Source organism: Capra hircus, chromosome 7, assembly GCF_001704415.2.
Source record: "Capra hircus breed San Clemente chromosome 7, ASM170441v1, whole genome shotgun sequence".
NCBI lineage: Eukaryota > Metazoa > Chordata > Mammalia > Artiodactyla > Bovidae > Capra > Capra hircus.
This window is the reverse complement of record NC_030814.1, coordinates 67,446,319-67,456,771: the sequence shown is the minus strand read 5'-3', so window position 1 is coordinate 67,456,771 and position 10,453 is coordinate 67,446,319. Positions and strand designations below refer to the sequence as shown.

The window sequence follows — 10,453 nt, the reverse complement described above, 5'->3', positions numbered from 1 at the left end:
GATTCAGCCCCGTGACGCCCGAGCTAGACTCCTGACTTCAGGATTGTCAGAGAATGAATCTGTGTGGCTTCCAGCACCCTGTTTGAGGTGACTTGTTCCAGCTGCTGTAGGAAACTCACATGGGGATGGGGACTGTGGGTCTTTCACCAACTCTGTGACCCTGAGTCTCCACCTCAGCACAGTGGTCCCCACACGGGGACCTCAGACACTGATGGTCTCCAACAGGTACCCCCTGCAAAGATCAGTAATTGTGCAGCAGGCATTAGCTGGTTCATCACAGAGCTCGAGATGCTGTGGACACTATAGATCAGCAAATGGGGACAGAAGGACTCAGAGGGAAATTTCTGACATGGGGAGGGGGAGGTGTGCTGTCCGAGGGGCTGGCGACGGCAGGGGAACATGAGTGGGAAAAAAGGCTGCAGGACTGCAGGCTGGATGCAAACGTAAACATCATCATTATTATTATTGTCTCCTCTTTCAGCCACTGTCCTCCCGCCTCCAGGCCAAGGCGCTCAGAGCCACACACAGGGTCAGGTTGCACTTGGGTGTTTACTGGGAACGGGCTCAGGGGCCAGGCCTGAGGCTCATGCTTTCTTGGTGATGGTCTTGGGGGTAGCGAGCTCGTACAGGCGAGGGGACGCCTGAGCCACCAGGGCGGCAGGGGACACGTGGGAGGGGTCGTAGCCCTCATTCAGGTCCTTCCGCACTCGGGGTTTTGCCAGAGACAGGATGCGGGGACTAGCCACTGCCTTCTTGGTGACCTCCAGCACCTCCCAGCGCGGGTCGCGGTCAGGAACACACTTGTCTGACTGGGCCTTGGGCACTGGAGGGGGCGGGAGAGGGGGGCGCAGTGTCAGCAGCCAGAGCCCCCCTTACCCACGGAGCGCAATCTTCTGAGTCAGAGCTCCCAAGTTCAATGTCCTGTCCCTCGGCAGATGATGGATGAACACACTTGTCCCTCCACACGCGTGAGCATCACTCAGCCATGAAGAGAAGTCCTGACACTGGCTACCACATGGATGGACCCTGAGAACACGATGCTCAGTGACAGAAGCAGACACAGAAGGACACACAGGGTGTGATTCCACTGGTGGGAAACATCCAGAACAGGCTGGCCCACAAAGTGAGTGGGTTCCTGGTGGTCATGGGGATGGGGAGGGGCTGAGGGGGCCAGCTGATGGAGATGGGGCATCACTTTGGAGTGGTGGAATGTTCTGGAATTGATTGTGTGGGACATAGGGAACAGACTGATAGGTGCCAGTGGGGGAAGTGGCAGGGAAGGGAAGGATTGGCGGCTTGGGGTGAGCAGATGCAAACTATATTATACACAGGATGGACAAACGACAAGGTCCCACTGTAGAGCACAGGGGACTATAGTCAATATCTGGTGATACTTGGAACTCTGCTGCTATGTTCTATATCTCAATGGTATGTGGCAGCCAGGATGGGAGGGAGTTTGGGAGAGACCAGATACATGTATGTGTATGCCTGAGTCTCTTCACTGTTCACCTGAAACTGTCACAGCATTGTTAATCGGTTATATCCCAATACAAAATTAAGAGTTGAAAATTCCTGTGATAAAAGATAATGGGAAAAAATATGAAAAAGAATGTGTATAACTGAGTCACTTTGCTGTTCAGCAAAAATTAACACAATATTGTAATTCAACTACACTTCAATAAAATTTTTTAAATAAATAAAATAATATATAATTTTTTAAATAAATAAAATAGGTTGTAGTAATGTGCCCACAGCTATCTGTGAGTGTACTGGGAAGTACTGAACTGTGCATTTTGAAGGGTGAGTCATAAAGAACAACGTCTCAAATGGTCACGGGCCCAGGCAGAGACTGGAGGGGCAGACATAGGTGCCCTGGTGCCTGGGGGTGAGGCAGGGGCTCCATCAGCCCCACTGCCCATGCACCTGTGGCCAGCTGGGTCCTCCCCATAGGGTCCACCAGCTACATGTGACCAGCACCCCGTATGGACTGGGATTTTATCCTATTTAATTTTAATAAAATCCATTAATTGAATTAAATCATTGGTTGATTGACATTCAGTCCATTTCAGTCATGGACAGACAGGTCTCAGAGTAGACCTGTGGCTCAGCCGGGCCCACCGCTCACTGGCCAGGAGCCCTGGCCCTGCTCCTGCTTGGACCCCCTACCTCTTCACCACCCCTTCCTTCACAGTGGGAGCCTCAGGGCTCGGCCCGCATGAGGGCGAGGAGAGAGTGACCACTGGTGACTACCGGTGAGCACTCCTATCTCTAGGCCCTTCAGTTTTGAGAGTTTCCTTTCCAAACCCCTCTTTGCCCCAAGACTCTGCAAATGCAAAAAGGCCGTCTCCACTCAGTAGAGGAGCTGCAGCTCTGGGGAGAGGCACTCAGTGAAAAGAATGGGAGCCTGTGCTGGGGACCCCAAAGAGGGTACTGGGGGGCCTTGGGAGGACCTGCCAGAGCCCACCTTCCTGGAATCCTCAGGGAGACTCAGGGTCTCCCCCTGTTGTAACATCTGGGCTCTGAAAATCTATTGGTCACAAGTTAACAGTGCAACCCATCCACAGCCACACAGAACCCATACTGCATGGACCAGTGTTGCCCAAGGACCCTGCACTGCATGTTTCCTCTCTTCACTTTTTAAATGCTGGTCAGAACCATCAGTGGGTGGGAGTCTGCAGTGGGAAATACACGGCCCTACACCAGTCTTATCCATACACACACACAGAGGGATGTGCGTTGATAACATGCTCCTGTGAAGTCTGGATGAATACACATACATGTGTATGTACAAACATACATGTGCTTATGTTCCACATGTGTCTGTGTCCATGCATGTATGCGTGTGAGAGAGAGAGGCAGAAGTGCGTGTATGCTTGTGTCTCTGTTCATTTAACCAATCTTTAACAAATTCAATGAATACTTTAACAAATATTTAAGGGGCTTCCCTGGGGGCTCAGTGGTAAAGAATCTGCCTGCAATGCAGGAGACTTGAGTTCAATCCTTGGATCGGGAAGATCCCCTGGAGGAGGAAATGGCAACCCACTCCAGTGCTCTTGCCTGGAGAATCCCATGGACAGAGGAGCCTGGCTACGGTCCACGGGGTGGCAGAGTCATGGACGCAACTGAGCAACTAAACCACCACCAAGGGAACAGATTGATGAATCAACAAACAAAAGAAACTATAAGCAAGAGGAAAATGACTGGGAAGAAGGTACTTTGCAAAGTACTCAACAAAGGGTAAGTGATCATCTTACATAGAGCTGCTGCAAATTAATTCCCTCCCCCAACCCCCCAATAAAAACAGGAAATAGGAAACTGAGAAAAAGACACAGCAGAGTAAACGGAGATGGCCAGTCAAGCTCCCTGGTGATCCTGTACCAGGAGCTGGGGCACACTTGAGTTTCCCAAAGCCCCTGACTGCCTTTGGGTGGTGAGATCCCTTTCTTCATGCCTTGCTACATTTTTCAGATTCTTTACAATCACTGCATATTACTTCTGCTGTGGGGGAGCCAGGTCTTCCTTTGTTTCCAAGGACAGGAAGAGCCTCTGGCCAGCACCCTTAGGTCCCAGCTTGGCTCTCTAGGCACTGGCCTGCATCCCAGGTTTCCCTTCTGCACCTACATGCCATGCTGGAAGACCCACTCAGATGACGCACTTGGCTCAGGCCCACAACCCCCATCCCAGGGTGGGTGATGCCCTCTGCCAGCCACCAGGGAATGCAAGCAGCTGCAGTATGAACTGCCCACAGGGATTCAAACAGTGGGTCTGCAGGTTAGTGGGAGTCAGGGGAACATGAATCTTGCAGAACCAGCTCCAAGTGGACTGGCTGCTCCCAACTGCATCCAGTGTGGAAGGGTGCTTCATGAGACGTCAAGCACCCTCTGGGACCCACTTACTGGCCAACTGAAGTAGGCGGTTATAGTCTGACACATGTGGCTTGGGTTTTGGCATGGGGTCCCACTCTTCCAGTAGGGTGGCTGGGGCCTTGGGCTTTGCCAGTCGGATGATTCTTGAACTGGGAATGGCCATCTTGGCTGCCCTGGACACTTGGGACACCTAGAAACAAAGTTAGAGGGAAAGAGTAAAGCAGCCTGTGCTGTTTCACACACCCCTGGGTCAAAAGATCCCGTAAGCAATGCTGAAAGACAGAAGACTGGCTAGGAAGTTAGTCTGCAGTGTGTTCAGCAAAGGATTAGTAGCCATCATATGTAAAGAGGTTCTCTAAGTCAATAACATGAAAAATCAGTAGGAAATAGCTAATCATGAAGGGAAGTAAACCCAAAGGATCAATAATCCTTTCTGTGCACCAGGGAAATGTAAATTAAAACAGCAAAATATCACTCCATGCCAACAAATTTGGCAAAAGTGACCAAGCCTGGCATTATCCAGCCCTGGCAGGAAGGTGGGAGGACAGAGATCCGATTCATGGGTGGTAGGAAGGCAAATTGTACAAGCACTTTGTTTCTGTGAAACGTTTAACGTTTTACAGAAGCTCTCCACTGGGTGCACTCTGCTGGGTAGGATACTGCCCAGAGGCAGAGGATTGGCTGAAATGCTCCTTAGGGCCATCATTAAAATTTGTGTCTCTTTCCTCCTGAAATTGTGCTGCTTAGAAATCACATATACTACTCATACCAAAGACATCCTGGTATTTACAATTTCATGTCCCTCTCAACCACCCATTCCATCCCCCCTCCTTTCTTCCCCTCCTTCTCTCCCCTCATCAACAGTCCACACAGCTCCAGTCAACAGCTGAGGTGGATGAATCAGCCTGCAGTCCTACCCTCAGGGAACCGCCAGCCTGGAGGGGTGACAGGCAGGGAAAATTCATTCATCCACTCGTTCAAATAATATTGATGACCACTCCATGCCCTGTGCATGCCAGGGCCGAAGACTTGCTGAGGGACCTTCATTTAGTCCCCTGGGAGGCACAAGGGAGAGTAAGGGTGGAGAAGGCCCCATTCTGCCAGCTTTCTCAGGCACTGGGGAGCCACAGAGGGTGTTGGAGCACAAAAGGGCTTAAAGGCTGAACCGGCAGAGGCAGGGCAGGGGCTGGGAAAACAGCAGGTACACCTCCCGGGAAAAGCTGAGGCCAGACTCTCCTCTGGATCCTTGTCCAATCCAATTGACTGTGAAGCCTTCTTTGAGACAACTGGGGAAATGGAACATGGATTGGGGATTTAAACACTAAAGTATTATTGTTAAATTCTTCTAGCTGGACCATTGTTGGTATGTTTATTACTTTATTTTTATTTTTTTTATCTTTTTGAGAGTTGTGAGTTAGTTTTGTTTGGGGAAAAATGAGGACTGCAGCCCGAGGGATAGCTCTGAATAACTGCTCCCCATTGCTGGTATAGTTTTAAACCATCACAAACCATGTGATGCCTGAATTCAGTTGTAAAAGTCTTCAAGTCAAGAGCAGGCGGGGAGGGTTAATCTATCAAACAACCACACAAAAACACCCAGGGACAAGCTCTTCAACGCATGTTAAACCACACAGCCCAGGACTTCCCAGATAGTCCAGGGGTTAAGACTCTCCCTTCTAATGCAGGTAGCTCAGATGGTAAAAGAATCTGCCTACAATGCAGGAGATGGGGCTTCGATCCTTGGGTCGGGAAGATCCCCTGGAAAAGGAAATGGGAACCAACTCCAGTAGTCTCACCTGGAGAATTGTAAGGACAAAGGAGCCGAGTAGGCTACAATTCATGGAGGTCACAAATGGTCGGACACAACTGAGCAACTAAGACTTTCACTTTCACTTTTCCAATGCAGGAGGCCCAGGTTGGATCCCTGGTCGGGGAACTAAGGTCCCACATGCCATGGGGAGAGATAAGGGCCGGATTCAGGATAGAATGAACTCTGGTGTCACCTCTGAACCAGTTATCATGCACTCGTTCAAGCAGATGGCTTGGGGCTCTCCTCCACGCTCGCCTGACTGGCAGGGGAGCGTGGTCCCTGCCCGCCTTCAAGGGGTCGGAGGAAAGAAAAGCAGGAGGCGGGGTGGGGTGGCGGGGGAGTGGGCGGGGGAGTGGAGGGGCCGGGGCTTCTTGAACCCACCCTGGGACTCCCGATGGCTAAGAGAAGCAGCCACACGCCTGTCCCCTCTTATCCTTGTGTGTCCTCTGAGCCCCGGGGTGGGGGGACAGGCAGGGCCCCCGGAGGGAGCCAGGGAGCTCCAGGGAAGGAAGGGCACCCACCTCGGACATATTTATGCTCCAGATGTTATTTCGGACCTTTGGGGTGGCCAGTTCCCGTAGGCGGTTGGACGCTCGATACTCCAAGGTGGACCGCGGAATGGGCCAGATAGACGTGGTCCTAAGGGAGAACCTAAGTCTGAGACCCCAGCCAACCCGGGGGCCGTGTCTGTGTGTGTCTGAGACCCTGGCCCTGCAGGAAGATGTGTCTGTGCATGCATGTGCGACTCCTCTCTGATTCTGGGGTTCAGGGGAGCCTGGTGCAGAAGAGGATGTTCTAATTCCTCCGAAATGAGTCCTTAAAAGACCCCTAACAGAGCCCACCTTCCTCTCAAGGATGAAGCAATACTCTCCTGGGTCGTACCCTCCCTGCCGTCCCCACAGCCCCCGCCATCAGGATGGGTCAGGAGGTGGACCAAAGGGATGAAGTGAGCCCTGCCTGCCCCCTAAACTCATGTCTCAGCTCTGCCTCTGCCCCAGAAACAGCCTTATTTCATTGATCCGAGGCCGATTCCTCTCTTATTTTCACCTCTGTGAGCCAGGAGTGCAGTTCTGTAATCTGGGGTGACCTCTGTGTGACCTGTAATCTGGGGTGAGGCTGGAATGAAGCAGATAAATGCTGTCAGCCCAGCAGAAGACCCGGTGCCCTCCTCTCCGGGGCGAGCACGACAGAACTGTTTGTACGGAGGTCACTCACTCCAGATCACAAGTCCCACAGAGGTCACCCCAGATGACTGGTCCCTCAGAGGTGCCTCCATATTATGCTCTGACCAGTATTAAGGGGAAAAGCTATTGTCACAAGACCGGCACAGAGCCAGTGGCTGGAATCAGTTAACACTGGTAAGTGGGACTCCCCTCAGTCACTTATCTTTCCATGTGTGAGTGAGAGATGAAAGCAGAGTCTGTGTGGAATAACTTCAGACCCCACGTTGGCCATCATGGAAGCCCCATGTGCTAAGACAGAGTCGCGCCAGGAGGCAGGCACCTAAAACTGTAAATCTCACAGCCACCCGCTGCCTAGGGGACTCGAGTACCTGCCTTGAGACCCACCAGCATCCCATCCCGTCTGGGCTACCAGGCCTCAAAGTCTTGGTGCCCAAGGCCCGGGCTGCGTGGATGGTCACCTGGCCCCCAGACCTGGGCCCTCCCCTGCTATGACACCCTGATGGAGAGAGGTCTCTGCCCAGAACCCCCTACCTGTTGTTGTTGTAATACTCCAAGTAGAACCTCTTGGGTCGGGCCAGCTCCTCCACCCGGCGGGACACCTCTGCACAAAAGGAGAAGCATCTGCCCTGGAAAGCTGCCCTCCCCTCCCACCTAGGGCTCTCTTCCTCCTGACCTGGCTTCACACCAGGTGACAGCTCATACCAGACACCCCCACTGGGGACCACAGGACACATGAAGGGGGTTGCTCAGAGCCCTTTGCTCCTTGGCCCTGCTTTGGATTTGGGCCTGAAGTCAGGATGGGCCTGGGCTTGAGGGGGCCTCTGTGCTAACTGGGGGTGTGGGGAATTCTAAACCTGAGTGAGAACTTTCCCTGAGGCTCTGAGTGTCTCTCCAGAAACAAGCTCTGGAAAGGAAAGGGGTCTTTTGTGAAGTTCATACTGACCTCACTTTGGCTGAGATGCAAACTGCAATTTCCCCTGGAGAGTTTGCTCCCACTCCTCCCCCAGGACCAACCTCCAGCTAGGACAGGAGACACCCTCCCTGGAAGACTGGAGGGACCCTCCTGGAAGACAGGGGAGTGTTCCACAGGGGCCCTGAGAGGCTTGGGCCTGGGAGGCCCCAAAGTCTCCCCTATCAGAGCAAGGCACAGGTCAGGGTGAGATAGGGGCGACTGGGCTATAGGCACCAGGCCAGCCCCAGTCCCCACTCCAGAACCCCCACAAAGAAGCACAGGCAAAGGGCAGATGTACCTACCGGGCACTGTGATGGTGAGGGTGGTGTCCTTGAGAAATCTCTCTGTCCAGTACACGGATGGCCTGGAACATAGCCAGCAGGGCTCATGAGGGGAGCCAGCTCCGGCGGGTGTACCCCACTCAGAAGCAGAGCTCAGGGCACCCCATGAACACAAACAGTGGGAGGAGTGCAACTAGAGAGGGAGAAAGGGAGAGAGCAAGTGGATGGCAGCAGAGGCAGGTCAGAGAGGAACACGACAGGGAGGCCTTAGGGGCACGGGAGAGCGCAGATATTTAGCAAGGCTGGTATTCAGAGAAAGAGGGAGCTGGGGAAAAAAAGAGGCATAACAGAAGGGAGCCCAGGCGGTACCGGCACAGACCCATCTCAGGCAGGGGCTGGGGTCCAGAGCTCCAGGTGGAACTGAGAATCCTGGGGTAGGGCCCAATGCATAGCCCTCTCCCCTCCCCCACCCAGGAGAGGAGGGGGCCCCCAGACTCACCAGTAGATACAGAACTGCAGGCTCCGCATGCGCGGGGACACCCAGGCATGGCCCCTGCAGCAGCACCCCATCCTGCGGGAGACAGGCCTGCCAGCCTCCGCACTGGGCTCCACTGGACCAGGTCGGTCTGGGGTTGCTGCGCATCCCCTCTCAGACTGCCCCCCCCTCCCACCACCACGCCAGCCAGGCCAGCTGCCCGCCGGCCCATTGCCTCACCTGTCTTTCAAGACTTGCCAGTTGGTCTTGGGCTTCGCCAGCTCAAACAGCCGCCTCCTCTTCTTCCTCTCTGGGCTCACAGAGGTGCGAGGGATCCTCTGGGAGATGGAGAGCTGCCTGGGGGGAGGCAGATGGTGAGATCCAGCCCTTGCTCCCCTAGCAGGTGGCCCCACCCTTCTGCTCCCGCCCTGTCCTCTAGAGGAGAACTCAGCACCGCCAAGACCTGGTCTGAAATCGTAGCTCTGCCACCAGCCAGTCCCTCAATTCCCTCCTGCTGGGCCCCAAAGGGGACGCTGAGCCAGGGTGAGTGCCCCCAGGAAGCCCCCGAGGGCCCCAGACATCCTGTCTCCCCTCCTGGCTCAGATGTCCTCCCCAAGCCCCACCCATGCCCCCATTACCCTGCCTGACCAGCCACATCACACGCCATCTGTGTACTCGTCACACCAGCTCTGTGGGAGCCAGAAATCAATGTGCCCTGAGGGCAAAGGCCCTGTCTGTGTCCAAGGAGATGTGTGCTGACCCAGGAATAGGGGCTGAGAACTTCCAGCTAAGGAACCCAGGCATATCCCAGGGCACAGGGTCCCACAGGTAGGAGGGAGCACCCACTCATTTCCCGGTGTCCTCCTCTCACCCAAAAACATTTCTGGTGATCTGTGGTACTTGGAAGGATTTCAGCTTTAGAGCTTATTTTTCTGTTTATGGATGGCTGCTCACAACCTCTCAACTCTGCCATCTGACCTCTGCCCACTCCAAGTCTCCTGCCACGTGGACGGAGCGGTTTGCCGACATCCTCCTCAGGGCAGCAAAGAGCTGACCCCTTCACCGTTAAGAGCGAGGGCACAGGTCCAGAGCCCACAGGCCAGTGCAGCCACCCCCAGGGACACCCCTGCCACACCCCAACCTGGGTGCCCGCTCCCCAGCCCACCTCATCTCAGGCACGCCCTCCTCCATGTCTTTCTCCAGAACCCTCTCAAGCTCCAAGAGGGCCTCTTCTGGGTTCTGGGCATCCACAGATTCTTCCCCAGCCACCTCCTCAGGGGGAATCTCCTCTTCCTGGTCTTCCAGTTTCAGGTCCCCATCATCCAGACCCTGGAACTTGGAGTCCTTGGACCCTACATTCTCATATACCGTGCCCTGGAGGCCCAGTAAGACATCATCCTGCCCCCTCTCTGGCTGGTCCTCGGCTTCCGACGTGTGGTGGTTATAGAACGAGTTTTGCTGGTGGTCCCCCATGTGCCAGGCCCTCCCCAGCCTTGCTCCCGCAACACCCAAATGTGTCTGTGGTCACCCAGCAACCGGAGAATGGCCTGCCCACATTCTCAGCCCACATTCCACCCCCAGCACGTCTGTCTGCAGGTGCCCCCCCTACCCAGATGGCACTGAGGCTCCCGGGGCCACCCAGCCCTCCAGCCTCACCTGCTGGTCCCTTTCTGCTGCTCTGCTGTCCTGTCCCCTAAACGTGTGCCCTCTCCTCTGCCCACACTCATCCTGGGGGCGCCTCCTCGGGAAGGCAGGCCAATCCGCAGGTCTCTCTGCATCTTGGCGTCTGGCATGACTTTTCTGCGGTCTTTGGCATGGCCTGAGATGACGTCGCTCACTTATTCCTCTCTTCTTTAGTGTCTATGTCTGCCTCGTAGAAAGTAGC

General features: G+C 54.5%; 1 protein-coding gene across 1 annotated transcript; it reads right to left on the bottom strand.

Annotated features, from left to right (window-relative positions):
* On the bottom strand, nucleotides 531-10,078 carry THEG (theg spermatid protein). The gene is made up of 8 exons (XM_005682878.1): nucleotides 9,734-10,078; nucleotides 8,809-8,925; nucleotides 8,593-8,664; nucleotides 8,115-8,176; nucleotides 7,392-7,461; nucleotides 6,198-6,315; nucleotides 3,897-4,056; nucleotides 531-823 (listed from the first exon to the last, which is right to left on the bottom strand). The coding sequence occupies exons 1-8, from the start codon at nucleotides 10,039-10,041 to the stop codon at nucleotides 585-587; spliced, it is 1,146 nt and encodes a 381-aa protein (XP_005682935.1). The 5' UTR covers nucleotides 10,042-10,078; the 3' UTR covers nucleotides 531-584.